The sequence below is a fragment of the Typopeltis vanoorti genome, chromosome 24 (genome assembly GCF_054136105.1).
Source record: "Typopeltis vanoorti isolate ZY-2024b chromosome 24, IOZ_Tvanoo_1.0, whole genome shotgun sequence".
NCBI lineage: Eukaryota > Metazoa > Arthropoda > Arachnida > Uropygi > Thelyphonidae > Typopeltis > Typopeltis vanoorti.
Genome location: NC_143572.1, coordinates 85,415,547 through 85,432,694, shown reverse-complemented (window position 1 = coordinate 85,432,694; position 17,148 = coordinate 85,415,547). Strand labels below are relative to the sequence as shown.

The window sequence follows — 17,148 nt, the reverse complement described above, 5'->3', positions numbered from 1 at the left end:
GTTCTCTATGAGGTAAATTAATTTGAAGAAGAGGATCCAGAAAAGAGCTTGTGGGGAAAATACTAAAGGGGCTTTATAAAATTGAAACAATACATGACCAGAGGAGAGAACAGGGATTCACCACTAGAAGTTGTATAAGAGTGTAGTTAACAAGGATGTGAAGTCTAGATATTTTGCTTGGAAAGTGGTGAATGTATAGAATGGGATGCTATTGTCCATGAGTGCTCTGTCCATTAATGAGTTTGAAGAGTGTAGACCTCCTTTGATGAGTCATCAGATTCCATGAAGTTACTATTATATTATATGGACATCTCCATGAAATCCAATGATCTTGATCATCATCATTAACATAACATTAAGCTGCTGAAGAGGTATTGGCTAGATAGAATGCAAGAATGGATTCATGGGTTTATTAAAGGTGTTTGTTTTAATAATCTAATTACTTTACATAATACTGAAGTCAAGGGTAATGGCAACAGAGATTAATGGCTTGGATATAGGAATAATTAGTTGATAGACATCATCGTATTGTATATTGGCAAATATTGTTTCGAAGTATGTGGGGGAAGTAAGAACAGGAGATGTGATGTACCACTGGGCTCTGTTCTGAACCCATTTTTATTTAATTAATAAAAATAAATTAACAGCCTATTTTTCTACTCACTGCAGGGTGAAAGCCTCTCCCATTGCAGAAGGTTTTTGGATCTACTACTCCCATGGTGACCCAGTCCACACTTGGAGAGAATCACGGGATATGAACCTGCAATCTCTTGGCTGGGTGGAAAGTGGATACACTAACCACTCGGCCAACCAAGCTGGCATTTAATTAATATGTTGACGATATAGACCAGTGTTTTGAAGGGTGGTGAAAACCTGGGAAAGGATAAGTGGAAATTCTGATGCAAAGACACTTTGAGAATTTGAATAGGTGGCGTTGCGTAGATGAAGTTCCATGTTGCCAAGGTCACCAGATGAAATGGAATATATATTACTATACTGATGCAAAGAAGTGAAAGAGGAAAGGGATCAGAGGTAATAATAGATAAAGGCTTAAAAATATGGCAATATAACAAGATTATGAATATCACCCAAAGAACGGTTGCCGTATTTAATATATACTGCTTCTGCACCCTTTCAAACAATTTCCATATCACCAAGAAAAACACACAAGTCCTCTGTCTCTCCTGTCATACTGTGGCACTAGACTTGCAAACTTGACCCAATTCTTTCTTTCTCTTATTCACTTCATTAAATTACTCTTTCATATCTTATCAGCAGTATCAGATTTTCGGATTTACACAAACTGAATAGTGTCTAAAAACAAAAGGTTATCTAGGCTGTGACACACTATGAAAATAGATAAAAAGAATTTTGGACCAAGTTGATAAATGAATCAATATCAACAGAATCAAGAATAAGATTCTAAAAAACACTTGCATGGAAAAATAGAATTGGATCTTAAAGAAACTGGCTGTGAATCTGGTCGAAACAAATGAGGAAACAAACACAAAAGAAAAATAGAAAAGGTGGAGTTTCTTTTTATTATTATTAACACTAGACCTCCATACAGTCTTTAAGTGGTAGTAATACCAGTATATCATGAGATGGCTTTCAAGTTCAGTGACTCTTATTTCAACAAAACTGATAAAACTAATTCTTCACACAAACACTATTAACATCTGACCTACATGTAGTCAGAGACTCATCATGGGAGCTACACACCATTGCACACAAAGCTCATCCAACCATATCTTAAACTAATTCAATGTGTCTACATTCACAACACACTCAAACAATGCATTTCACTCACCAACCACTCTCCTGCAATGAACCTTTCCCTCACTCCTTTGTTCACACCCTCCTTATACAGTTTCCAGCAATGGCCTCCTGTTCTAACCCCTCCCCCTCCCATTCTCTGAAAAATCTCTTCCATGTCAACCTGATAACAACCCCTGACTAGTTTATATGTCTCAATCATATCCCCCTCCCTCTTCCTCCTATTCATGCAACTTACATTGTCTCAATCTGTCCCCATACTCCATATTTCAAAGACCACCTTTGTGAATCTTCTCTTGGATATTTTCTAACATATCCTTGTCACCATGAAACCCGTTGACTAAATCTGTGCACAATAATCCATATGAGGCCCGATCAAGGCCTTATACAATGGCATCATAAAGTCTTTATTTCTGCATATCAGTGTCCTCCACATCATTGCCATTATCCAAAGTGATGTTTTCACAACTTGTGCAATGTGGTTCCTGAATTTCAGGTACTTTTCTACCACCACCACTCCCAGATCTGTCATCTCTGCTACCTCCTTTAAAGTTTCTCCACCAAGCGTATATTTTGCATCCTTTCATTGCTTACCAAATTTAAAAACCTTACACCCATCAAAACCTATCCAAAACTAATTCAGACATTGTTTGTCTCAATTAGCAACAGGATGTTTGAAGTATGAAAATATAACATGACAACCATCCATCTTTCATTCATATTCAACATCAGTTCACTAAATTATCTTTTCTTCCTCTGCATTTATCTCTGTTATTTCCTTGAATATGGTTTTATGTTTGTGTTTTCTGAAAATGATTGCAAAATGTAAGGCTATTGTTATTGTTTGTTTTCTTATCCATTAATAATTCTTTATGAATTAGCATAAGATTATATTATTTATTTATATATATATATATATATATATATATTATACACATCATAAGAATAAATATATTTTTTATGGACAGGAATCCAGTGAAGAAGAGCAAAATATGGGAAGGAAAGTAGTCCAGATTGTTTCACCTGATAGGTAAATTATATCACTTAAATGATTGATCATCATCATCATTATTATTATTTCAGGCAACTCCAAGGAGTCGACACACTCATCGAGGGAGGCCCTAACATCATGTCAAGAGCAACATTCACACAGTATCTATCATACTTCGCCTTGAACTCATTCAGTCATAGCACCCACAACAGACTCTGGCAGCTTACTCCACTCATTCACCACTCTCCATAACAAAACCTAGCTCTAACACCCCTGCTAACCACATTCTTGCCCAGCTTCCATGTATGGCCCCTAGTCCTCCCACCACCAGTCCTATTCTCAAAAATATCTTATGGATTAATCCTCTAGAAACCCTTCAGTAATTTGAATGTCTCAATCATATCACCCCTTTTCCGCCTATCAACCAATTTTTTGCAACCCACAAATCTTCAACCTGTTCTCATAAGGTTCATTCCACAGACCTGCTATCATCTTGGTCACTTGTCTCTGGATCCTCTCCACCTCCTCCACATCAAGAAGAAACCCTGGCGCCCATATCTGGGCAGAGTAGTTTAGATGGGGTCTTATCAAGGCTCGATATAGTGGAACAATAACTTGTTTGTCTCTGCTTGTTATAGTATTTTTCAGCAACCAAGTGATTTGATGAGCTGATTTAGCCACTTTTGCAATGTGCCCCCTAAACTTCAACCCCCTATCCACCAACACTCCCAAATCCCTGGCCACATCAATTTCCTGGAGTACGGTTCTACCAATGTGATATATTGCTGCTAATCTTTTCACTTCATAATGCATAACCTTACACTTTCCCACATTAAATTGACATCCATTTTTCCTAGCCCAGTCCTCCAAACTATCCAAATCATCCTGCGAAATTTTGACATCCTGTGCACTACTCACAATTGCTCTACCCAACTTTGCATCATCAGCAAACAAGTGAACTTCCTCTCAGATCCTTTCCTATATCGTTAATGAACAAATTGAAAAGTAGTCGTCCAAGAACAGAACCCTGCGGCACACCACTAGTCGCAAGCCGTATTTTGGACTCCACTCCTGAATAAACCACTCTGGTAGGTATCTCTCCATCAACCACCCTCCTATCCATCTCACCAACCCTATATCCATTCCCATCTGCTCCACTTTACTGATTAGAATTCCATGTAGTATCCTATCAAAGGCCTTGGCAAGGTCCAGTAGAATCACTGTAAACCCATTACCCTTATCCAGTTCAGCCATTGCTGTGTTATAAAATGTGAGCAAGTTACTGAGGCATGATCTATCCTTCACAAAACCATGTTGCCCCCCATACTGTATACCATATTCATCTATCCAATCCTGTATTCTTCTCTTGACCAATTTCTCCATGACCTTGACATCGATTCCTGATATGCTAATCGGTTGGTAATTTACAACCGCAGTCTTGGAACGTCCTTTATGCAGTGGAACTATTTTCCCCTCTTTCCACCCCCTCGGGACTAACCCAGACCCGAGACTCAAATTAAACAAAATGGTCAAGGGTACTGACAATTCTTTAGCTGCTTCACATACAACACAAGCTAGTAAACCATCCAATCCTACAAATGTATTGACATTGAGGTTTTGCAATGGACTACTCACTTCCACTTCATTCACCACAATTCCCGTATAATCTATTGGTTCATTCATTTCTACAATGTCACCACCTGGGAGATATATTCTTGCAAAGTGCTCGCTGAGTAATTCAACTATATCAATTCGGTTACCTCCCTACCATCAGCATTCTTTAAAATCATTCTGCCATATACATTTTTTCTTTTACTTGCACCATATTGAAAAAACTGTTTAGGATTCTCTTTAGCCTGCATGACCAATGTTCTTTCGTAATCCTTTTTTGCTTTTCTTACCACATTTGTTACCCTTCTGGCCTGCGCTTTATACCATTCATGTGCCTGCCGGTCACCTTTCTCCTTAAATTTCCTCCATAATTCCTTTTTTTTTTTTTTGCAGCTCAAGCTTAATGGTGTTATTCATCCATTTAACCCCTACTTGATTTATTATTCGGACTTGAGGTATACAGTCAGCCATTGCTTCATGCAAACACTTCTTTACCGCCTCCCCCTTGCAGTTGTACATGCCATGGCACTGAACTAAACTCCTAAGCTTGTCATACTTACCAGCCCGATAATTCCACATGTACCCTGTCTTAATTGTAAATTCCATACCTTTAGCCACCTTCCAAGTCAAGACCCTATGATCACTCTCACCAATTGGTGGCAATGTGGTCATATTAGTTACAGCCAAATCCTCAGATGCAGTTACTAGGTCAAGCACTCACTGACCCCTAGTATTTTCCATTACATCTGTCGTAGATAGTTATCCCTTAATAACCACATAAAATCCAATTCCTTCCTCCCGTGTGTCCTCTCCTCACTCCAATCAATGCTACCATAGTTGAAATCTCCCATAATAATTTCCCTCCTTCCACTCATTTCTTTATTTGCTTGTGCATACTATCTCCACCATCTTTTCCATCACTTGGTCTATTGCAGCACCCAATTGTATATTTTGTTCTGCTAGCCACAATCTCACACCAAATGGCCTCAAATGTGGTCTTTCCTCTATCCTGCAATTCAACTTCTATTCTCCTTGGCTGCAGCTCATCAGCTATCATCAACAATACTTCTCTCCCCATTTTATTCTCCCTGTCATTCCTGAACACACTATACCCATCACATTCAATCCCATTAGTTATATCATCTACAGTCAGTTATATCATCTACAGTGCCAACCGAGGCCAAAAATTCTTCCTTCTTGTTCCTAATACTCCTAGCATTAGTGTACATGAAGTTTATTTACCTTAAACGATTAATACTTTCCCAATTTACTGAAAATATTCAGATAAATCCAAAAATAAGACGAGAACTGCAATACAAATAAAAATAAATGAATATTGTTTACTTAATATGAATTAATATTAATAATATTAATATTAATTATTAAAGCCTGTGTAGCTCAGTGGAAGTGGCTTTTGCACACCATAGCGCTTGACCGCACGTAGGAAAGACTTTGTTTTAAATCTAGTTGGCGACTAGAGGAAATATTTCTAAGCCTTTATTCAACCGGTTCCCGAGTTAGTCGATCTCTGGCATGGGCAAGCAGGTTTTTTTCTCCCAGAAACTCTTGTTTTTCATCCCGTAAACTCAAGAAAATACTGTATTTCAGACATTAATCTTCCAAATGGCCAGGACATCTATAGACATCCAACTAAATCTCGATATGATTCAGCCCACCTGTTTAAAGAACCAGGATAAGAAGTGCAATTTGACCGTCCCGTCCATTAGAAGGTGTGATAAACCCTCGCGCCGAAGAGAACGGTTAATCGGATTATCTCGCGTTCGTAGCTACCTCTCAGTTGCCTATAACAAGAAATGCACATCCTTGTTCTATGCTGCTTAACTGCATTTTAGTTATATAGGATAGACTAAAAATAGAGAAATTACTTATATTTTTGTTTTCTCTTTTTATTGTACAATACAATTTTAATTTCTGGACAAAATAAAGATCTTGCATAATTTCTTCACTTAAATATTGCCTTACCTTGGAGAACCAATTTCATTTTTAATTTTGTTGCGCTAATTTTTTTCTAATCTCTTTCTAGACAAAACATTATTCTTTGTTCTCGAAGAAATTAATTCACGATAATTATTTGAAATATTCTTTTAAGAAAAGAAAAGAAAACCGGCTGCCAACGTTCCAGATTATATTATTTTTAATTTTGTACAAAACCATCGAAATCGAATAATACTTCACAGCTTTCCTTTAGGACACGCTGGAGCAACTTTGTTTTATAGAGAATAACATGAAATTCTTTAATCATATCACTAAATTTTTTCTTTATATTATATAGTAATATACTGTTCTTTGTACTTTCACTTTCTTGGTTTCCCTGTATAATTGGTCATTACAAAATGAAATTAACATTTATAGATATTTACTGCATAATTCAGATTTTATTCTCCAATTTTTAAAGTAAGCGATACATTTGCTTATTTTTATCATTCAAAATATGTATATCAAATGCATCAAATGTGAAATTTCATTTCCTTTCACAATACAAATGAACTTTATTTCGACTTTGATAGCATCACCCCCCCTCCCACTGCAACATTACCAGACCCCCAAAAGCTGTTATTACTATTATTACTATTATTACGGGCAACTCCAGGGAGTCATTGGACTCATCGAGGGAGGCCCCAAATCATATTCATCACAACTATTTGACATTCATACAGTATCTATCATACCTCGCCTTAAACTCATTCACTGTCACAGCATCCACCACAGACTCAGGGAGCGCATTCCACTCATTCACTACTCTAAAAGTAAAGAACCCAGCTCTAACACCTTTACTAACCACACTTTTGCCCAGTTTCCATGGATGTCCCCTAGTCCTCCCACAACCAACCCTGTTCTCAAAAATATCTTCTGAATCAATTTTATAGAAACCCTTCAGTAATTTGAATGTCTCAATCATATCTCCCCTCCTCCGCCTATCAACCAATTTTTGCAACCCACAAATCCTCAACCTGTTCTCATACGGTTTATTCCACAGACCTGCTATCATCTTGGTCACTCGCCTCTGGATCCTCTCCACCTCCTCCCCATCAAGAAGAAACCTAAGTGACCAAATCTGAGCACAGTAGTATGAAACATAGGTACAGTTTTTATTTCATTCGTGATTTTTCCATAATAATTGTTCCACATAATGTTTAATTTTTTCAACACAGAAACTAAGTTTTGATTATTATAAATTTGCAAATTATAAATAAGAAAATATACATATTATTTCCCTATTGTTATAAATCAGGAAGTTATGTGACGTTGGCTAATAGGGGAAATTAATATTTAAAATGTAGGATGACATTAAAAATGTCATCCTACAAATGCAATATCAGAATATGCTTTGAATGTCTGCTAATCAATCAGAAAGATGGAAAAACAGAACAAGGAATTTCTGCTGTAAAATATTCAGTTATTGCATGAGGTACTTTAGTGTGCTGCCTTCTGGGCATGTTCTTTTGATCCGGTTCCCAGTGGTGCGTGTATGGGGGGGGGGGGGGGTAGTAATCTCTGTTAGTCTACAACTTGTTACTGGGCAGAAAGGAATATTAGAAAGTATACCCAATATACAATTCATTTGTGAGATGGCAAGCAAGAGCAGCAGCAATAGCAGTAATTTTTTTCAAGATAATTATCAAATAATTTAGAATTTTTCGATAATAAAAGTGAAACTGATCACTATAAATAAATTATTTTTGGCATAAATACTTCATCAGCCTGTAAAAGAAATGTCAGTTTTGCTGTGTTAGGATATCTGAACAACAGAAAACGAAACAAGACATTCTTGCTTGAGGCAATTTAGTGCGACTTCTAGGAAACTTTCTGTCCTGTGTTTCTCAAAAGAGTAATCTAAGACTTTTAGCTTTTCCTCTAGGTAAGAGGATTATTGTCCAGCATTTCTAAGACGTATTTCAGAAATAGCAATCAGCAGAAATAGAAGTAGTAATATTTAGATTTTTTTAAAAAAAAAAAGAAACAGAAATAACACAATTGAAATTTCTTTGTGTGGTATGCAGTTTTACATGTTGAAAATACAGCATAGTATTTCTAAATCTTAGAATAATTTCAGCAGACCGCTGATTTCAGATGCAAATAAAGAGTACAGAATTAGAAGCTTCGAATACACAACAATATTATTGCTTTATTTCTTTTGTCAAAACAGTAAACTGAAATAAGAGATTTTGAATACCGTCTGAAAGCTTTTAAAGCTGTAGAAATTTAAAGTAGTTATGCAACTCGGTTCCAGGACAGGAGAGGGGGGATTGCAGTAAAAAAATCCTAAAAATGAGCATAAATTTTTAATCTTTCCATACAAGATATCCTTCCTATTATATTTTCAACATATCTACAGTGGTTAAGCACTGGATATTATAGTAATGTGCATTCTACAAAAAAAAAACCTCAGTTGCAATTTTCAGTAAAAGAAGAAGGCGAAGAGTCTCTGATAAAATACAATTAGGTATAAATTTTGTATCCTAAAAAGATACAAAATATGCCGGCGAAGGTTGGTCGATTGGTAGAGCCTCTGCTACTAATGGCTCAGTTAAGTATGTTTGAGCGCGGTTAGTAGTTGGAAGGGAACCAATCGTTCGATGCTGTCGGCACACTCTCCCTCGATGAGTCTTTGGACTCTCTGGAGGTGTCAAAATAATAATAATAATATCGGAAACAGAGTAATGCAGTTTATAATCATTTGTTGTTCATAAAAAAAAAAAAAAAAACTGTTCCTGAAATTGAAATGTGACAATCCATATAAAGGTATTTTGCAAAGAAAGAAAGCAAAATGTCATATTTATTTCACTAAATGTTATTTAAAAATATAAATATTTGACAAAATATTTTAAACGTAAACAAACATTTGAAAATTTGCGAAAAAGAATCTATACTGTCAGTAAATGGAGGAAATTAACTATTACTAAAGTATATTCATTGCAAAGGCTGATCTATGGTCATTTCAGGATTGATTATTTATTTTGACAGTGTGAAACTTCTATTTTTGGAAAGAGACACAAGAAATAAATTGTTCAGCAAAAAAAAAACAAAAACGATCAAATATCCTAGTACAGTGAAGAAAATTCGAAGTAACAGAGTACATGTAAAGACAAGTGACACAAAAGTCGCTCGACCACAGTTAATCCGCTAATGGCTCTCAAATCGCCGTTAAGGGATTAACAGCGGTGGAGGGTAAATACTTGATAAAAGATAGAATGCCGATGAAGTTTTGATCCATGAAAAAGTCTGGGGTAGTCTTGCTATTTCATCCACCTTGGCCGGTAGGAGGGTTAAATATATTGTGTTAGGGACCACAAGATTGCAGCACTTGTTGAGCCGCCACTTCACTGCATGCCACTTAATTAGTGATAGCCTTGGGCCAGCTATTTCTGATTGGGTACTAGTGGAGATTGAACTGCCCACTCAGTCTCCAAAAGTTAGATAGGGCTAAAATGGCCTCGCCTACTCCCTATACAGGAATAAAAAGGTGTTAGCTGATTTTTTTTTATAAATCATTAATTTATTACTTTAATTGAATTAATTTATTTTTAATTAGCAAGTAATAAATTATGATAATTTATTAAAATAATTATTAAGTGGACATAATTTGAAATTAAAAAACTTTATAAGAAATACACTTTCTCTTTTATGCAAAAAAATTTTAATATTTGACAAACAAAGCAAAACTGTTAATCCTTTTAATGTTTATAGAATTTTTAGTTCTGCACTAGAATCATATGTACATACAATCACTTCAAATGAAAACTTGTTTTAATTCAAAATTAGCATTCACCTTCAAAATGAAATCTTTTTCTTAAATTAAAACAAAAAAGAATAAACATGTCCTACCTTAGCAGGTTTTAGTATAAAAGTTTCACTATTGATTTATCTTGCTTCAGAAAACAGTAAAGAAACAAACTTGACTCCCTTGTTCTAAAATATGAAAACTCTCCCCACTGTAAATCTGGTAAATACCTTTCAACAACTTATTTGTCTTAAAATATATCCTCCTCCTTCATCTTTTATACACTGAACTCTGTAGGTTGCACACCCTGAGTCTGTTCTCATTACCAATGTTTAATGTTCTCATTTTCATTGTCTGCCTCTGCACCTCTCTAAGGTTACTTCATCCTTTCAAATTCCAGTAACTAGATCAGACTACAGTAATATAAATGTGGTCTTATCAGAGCTTTATACAATGGAACCACCACCATTTTTTTATCTACTGGTCAATGTCCTTCTCGGTACTGCAGCAATTCTCTGTGTTGTATTCACAACATTTGCAATGTGTCCTCTGAATGCTATTGATATACTCTGAACACTACTATAAGTTCTGTTATAGTTGCCTGCCTTCTAATTCCACATAAATTCCTTTTGCTTTGATACTTCTACATGCCTGCTCATCCTCTAAGTCAGGACTATATGGTCATTTTCATCAAATGGGGATGAGAGTGATATATTAGTCATAATCAGACCTTTGATGCTAGGACCAATTTCAAAACTCTTGATCCTTATGATTCCTATATCACATGCTGCTTTCTCTGCTCTTTTCACCACGTTTCCTTTTTATCATCTATATTTCCTGGTCTATAATATTAGTTTACTAAATATCTTGTCCCATCCATTTCTATCTCACACAAACAGTTAATTGCAATTAACTGTTTTTCTGTACTTGTGCAAGCCATTGTAAAAATGCAGTATGGAATAATAGTATTAGAGTATTAACCATATTATATTTCTGTAATAACAGGTGGAGGGGAGAAATATTGCATCTAATTATATCTTAAAATTTGTTTTCAAAATGTATCTAATTTAAAATTTTTTTTTTTAAAGTAAGTTAATTATCCAAAAAATAATATAGGCATATCTGAATTATCAGATACTCCACACTAGAATAGTTTGTGAAATTTGAAGTAGGAAATAATACTGTGATGCTCTACAAATGATAAGAATTGGAATCATGCTGGAAAGAAGTATAAAAAATTAATAAAAAAGAATCTGTCTTAAACATTTTTGCAAGGAAATTAAAGTAGTTGAAAAATTGGAACTACGAGTGTCATTCAGTGGCAAAATCTTAAATAAAATAATAATAATAGACTCAGTTAACAAATATTTAATGAAGCTGTACGTTATATGAAGCTGATTTATATGTTTCAAGTGTCATTATATATAAATGCAAAAGTAATGTTTGCGTTTGTAAATTTACTGTATTAGAGCATTAACATAAAGTTGATGTCATAGCTTGAAGTCTAATTGGAAAAATACTGATCTCCAATTAGACTTCAAGCTATGATATCAACTTTATGTTAATGCTCTAATATTGTAAATTTACAAACACAAACATTACTTTTGCATTTATATATAATGACACTTGAAACATATAAATCAGCTTCATTAAATATTTGTTAACTGAGTCTATTATTATTATTTTATTTTATTTCAGATTTTGCCACTGAATGACATGTGTAGTTCCAATTTTTCAACTACTTTAATTTCCTTGCAAAAATGTTTAAAACAGATTCTTTTTTTATTAATTTTTTATACTTCTTTCCAGCATGATTCCAATTCCATGTTATTGTGGGCATGTGCTTGTGTGGACTGTTGTATCTTTAATATTGTAGTTACATAATATGTGGGATCATTTTTTAATGCCTGAAAGATTTTGATTCTGTGTAATTTCAATTATTTTTAGAGAAGTGATGGAAATTACAGAAGAGGAAGAACCTGATAATTTCTGGACTAGTATTGGAGGAAAAGGAGAATATCAAAAATCAACTGATCTTCCTGATAAGCCACTTCTGGAGCCTCGTCTTTTTAAATGTTCTACAGAAACTGGACGATTCCGTGTGGAAGAGATATGTAATTTCACTCAAGAGGTAGTAATTTTTAAGGAATAGTTAATTTTTAATTGTTAAAAGAAGATGCAAAGGCTTCATTTTGGCAATGTTAAATGAATAGAAATAGGAGGATATTAAAGATCCCTCCTTATTTCATAGCTGAATCAATGTAGAAACTTTGAAAGTTTTAAAATTCGACCAGAGAGATTACAAGAATACAATCCTAAGCATCAGAATTACCTTAACTTGCACTACTTAAAAGACACAAGTGCTGTCCAAACACCCATTTGGTCATCTTTTATTAGCTTTTGATTAAGGTTTCACTGGCCTGACAGCTGTTTCGAATTAGTTCTTCAGAGACTAAGCAGAAATCTTAGTGGGTAAGAACCCTCATTCAGTACTACAGCAGTCCTATGTCAGACAGTTGCATTTTTTAATAAGTGAACTCTCAGTCAGTGCATAATTGTAAATACAACTCTGTGACATAGGATTGATTTGGTATTGAATGAGGGTTCTTGCCCTCTTAAGGCTTCTGCCTGGTCTTTGAAGAGAACCAGCAGTTCAAGCTAGTTGTCAGGCCAGCGAAACCCAGAAGTACCAATAAAAGATAACCATATAGATTCCAGTCTTCATAGTGAAGAATTTATGGAGACACAACACATGTTAGAATAATTACTTTACTTAACATTAAGCAAGTAATGATCAATGTTTAGACCTCTGTATTGAGATCAACAGGAAACATACATATGTACAATATACAAGCTACATGTCATTACACTATACAAAAGTAACATGAATCCAGATGCTTGTTTGTTAATCATTTATCCTAGCCTGACAGATGTCAGGCTAGGATAAATGATTAACAAACATCTAGTCCATTCAGTCCTTTTGTATTGAGATTTTCTTCTGTCTGGGATTGTTCTGGTTGTTATATGGGTTGAGGATGGGTCCTCCACATTCTTTAGAATATTATTATTATTAAACAAGACCTCATGGAGTCAAAGACTCATCTAGGAGGTCCTTTTATCTCACACACATCTCATCATACCGTGTCTTAAACACATTCAAACTCCTTGCAGACACCACACTCTCAGGCAAGGCATTCCAATCACTCAACTCTGCACAAAAAAAACCTGCCTCTCACTCACCTACTCACACCCTCTTTATACAGTTTCCAGGGATGACCTCTGGTTCTCCCCTGATCTCCCACTATTCTCTGTAGAACTTTTCCACCATTGATCCTATAACAACCCCTTACCAACTTGTAGGTCTCTATCATATCTCCCCTCTTCCTTCTCTCCACTAGACTCTGCAAATTACATCTTTTCAATCTTTCCTCATACTCGACATTCCAGAGGTCAGAAACTACCTTAGTCAGTCGCCTTTGGACCCTTTCCAACATCTCTTCATCCTTCTGAAAACCAGGTGACCAAATCTGGGCACAATAGTCCATGTGTGGCCTAATCAACGCCTTATACAATGGAACAAGAATCTCCCTACTTCTACACGTCAGTGTCCTCCGCATCATTCCCAGAAGTCTTTGTGCATTTCATTTCACTTTAGCATTTCAAAAGCTTCTTTGAATTTTCTTTCATACCAGGTTTTGGTGCAGTGTAGGGACTTACTGCGTTTCCAGTCAATTCTGTGGCATGTTTGGAGTGTGTAGTCTGATAGGCCTGTTTTTCCATAGTGGAGGTATTTAATGTGGCGTTTGCGTTCATCTTTTTTGATTGGGATGGTGCATCCTGTTTCCCCTATATAAGATAGGTTACAGGTACACTGAATTTTGTAAACCCCTGGGTGGGAAAGGTATGGAAGAGGATCTTTGGAGGAGCTAAGTAAATTTCTTAGTTTTGCCAGGGGTTTGAAAGTTGTCTTTATGTTCTGTTTAAGTAGTGTCCTATCTATTTTTTCTGAAATGCCCCTAATGTAGGGTATGGCTATGGCATTCTTGTAATCTTTTTTGCTTTTAGTGAAATTTTTATGGAGGATCTTGTAAACTGTTTTGTTATTGTAGCCATTTTTTACAAATATTTTGGTTAATGATTTCAAATTCTTGGTTCAGAGCTTGGTCATTGCAGCAAATTGTTAGGGCTCTGTGTTTGAAGGTGCTGAAGATTCCTAGTTTTTGTGTTGGATGGTGGTATGAATTTTTATGTATGCATTGGCCTATATGTGTAGGTTTGCAGTAGACAGTGAAGGAGAGGCAGTCTCAGGGAAGATGTGATGAGTGTGTCTAGAAAAGAAAGAGAGTTGTTGCTTTGGATTTCAATGGTGAATTAGATATGTTTGTGTTGTTTGTTCAGGTGGCTTAGCAATGTATTTAAAGTTTCATGGTCATGGGACCATCATCATCAAATTCCTGACATGACCATGAAACTTTAAATACAGGGAAGATGTGAAGGGAAGTGTCTCAGGGAAGATGTGATGGGAAGAAGTGTCTCAGGGAAGATGTGAATACAGGGAAGTGTCTCAGGGAAGATGTGATGAGTGTGTCTAGAAAAGAAAGAGAGTTGTTGCTTTGGATTTCAATGGTGAATTAGATATGTTTGTGTTGTTTGTTCAGGTGGCTTAGCAATGTATTTAAAGTTTCATGGTCATGGGACCATCATCATCAAATTCCTGACATGACCATGAAACTTTAAATACATTGCTAAGCCACCTGAACAAACAACACAAACATATCTAATTCACCATTGAAATCCAAAGCAACAACTCTTTCTTTTCTAGACACACTCATCACATCTTCCCTGAGACTGCCTCTCCGTCACTGTCTACTGCAAACCTACACATATAGGCCAATGCATACATAAAAATTCATACCACCATCCAACACAAAAACTAGGAATCATCAGCACCTTCAAACACAGGCTTTCTATATCCTGTACCCTAAAGGGGTGCACAGGATATGATAGTACTACATGAAAAATTTACATCATTACTAACTTCCTATCTACAATTTTCCTCCAAATCAGTGTGTTACTTGTCAAGACTCCAACATGATCCGATCTTATATTTCTATCGTCTAAGGTACTTTGTACCGTATCAATCCACCTATATCTTGGTCTTCCTCTGGGTCGTTTTCCTGCCAATCTGGAAGAGAACACTTGTTTTGCTAATCTTTCCTTGCCCATTCTGTTTAAGTGACCATACCACCTGAGATTAATTCTGCTAACGCACCCCTGGATGCTGACAATGTCAAGTTCTTTCCTAATATCCTCATTTTTAATATGATATTGCCATTGATGCCATCTGTTCACGCCTCTAATCTTTCTCAGGACTCTTATATCATAGGGGATAATGTACATCTTTGTCTCACACCAGATTTAACATTAAACCATCTTCCTGTACATCCTTCAATTCTAACTGCTGACTTACAACTCAAATACAGACTAAGTATTGCTTGATATAATGCCCCATTGACACCATATAACTGTAGTGTATTGAATAGCTTCTCTCTTGGCACCTTGTCATATGCTTTTTCCAGATCTACAAAACTTAAATACAGATCTTTGTTATATTCCCATGACTTTTCAACTATTTGTTGTAAAGTGAAGATCTGATCCTGACAGCCTCTATTTGGCCTGAATCCAGCTTGTTCTTCACCAAGCTTTTCTTCCACAATTCTTCTCAACTGTTTCTCCAGTATACTTGCATAGATCTAGCCAGGAACATTCAGTAGGGAAATATCTCTGTAATTCTCACATTCAGTTTTATTTCCCTTTTTGTATATGGGCACTATTAGAGCTCTACTCCAATCAACGGGAATTCATCCCTCTGTCCAGGCTTTCTAAACTATACAGTGCAGCCACTGTAAGACTTTTATACCACCATACTTCAGCATTTCTGGTCGAATATCATCTACTCCTGCTGCCTTTCTACATTTCAAGCCTTTGATGGCTTTTTATACTTCAAATATGGATATGTATTCCTGACTATATGCCTGTTGAGTGTTTTTTACCACTGTGCTATCACACTTCTTTCATTTAGCAATTTATTGAAGTAATTACTCCATACTTCAAGGATATCTTTTTCTCCTGTTTTCATGTCACCCTTATCATCTCTAACTCCTTTTACAGCACTCTTTCCTTCATTTCTAAGCTGCTTCAACAACATCCAGAATATCTTACCACCTTCTTGATATTTATTTTCTATGTTCTTGCCAAAGTCCTCCCATGACTTTTGTTTAGCTAGTTTTATACAACGTTTCGCTTTCTTATGTTTGTCTCTGTATTCTCTAAGAGCAAAAGCTGACTTATTTGCCAGGAACATTTGATATGATTTCTTCTTTTCCTTCACTGCCTCTTTAACTTCCTGTGTCCACCATGGAGTCCTGATTTTTCTATCCTTGCAGACAGTCTCACCACATGCCTCTCTGGCTGAATCAATCAAGGTTTTCTTCAATGCTTGCCATTGAATCTCCAAGGTTTGGTTCCTGTTCTCAAACTCTTTCATTTTTTCTACAATAATCTTTGTGTATGTTAGTCTACAGTTAACATCTGAGAGCTGCTCAACTTTTATTTGCTTTAAAACTTTCTTACATGTTATTCTTTTCAATATGAAATTCAATTTTATCCTGCTCAAGACTAAATAGTGATCACTTCCAATTTCAAATCCTCTGTACACTCTGGTGTCCTGCACAGGGAGAAAACATCACTGTCAACAATAACATAGTCAGTGAGACTTTTCTTATTCCTTGCCTCTTCTCTTCATGTGAATTTGTGCAACATTTTTATGTTGGAACATGGTGTTAGTAATAACAAGTCCATGTCCTGAGCAGAAATCCAACAGATATTTGCCATTATTATTAGCTTTGCTCTTTTCTCCAAATTTTCCCAAAATATTTTTGTATGTCTGACAATCATTTCCTACTCTGCTATTCAGATCCCCAACAAGGACCAACATTTCCTTTTTCATTGTGTCAGTTGCTTTTTC

At 35.8% G+C, this 17,148-nt stretch overlaps 1 protein-coding gene across 1 annotated transcript in view; it reads left to right on the top strand.

Annotated features, from left to right (window-relative positions):
* Positions 1–17,148, top strand: part of LOC150093516 (gelsolin, cytoplasmic-like) — a 113,763-nt gene that overhangs the window by 56,057 nt on the left and 40,558 nt on the right. Inside the window, exons 9-10 of the mRNA XM_090413643.1 lie at positions 2,745–2,806; positions 12,069–12,252. Coding sequence (XP_090269769.1) covers positions 2,745–2,806; positions 12,069–12,252 — 246 coding nt within the window. The remainder of the gene's footprint in view (positions 1–2,744; positions 2,807–12,068; positions 12,253–17,148) is intronic.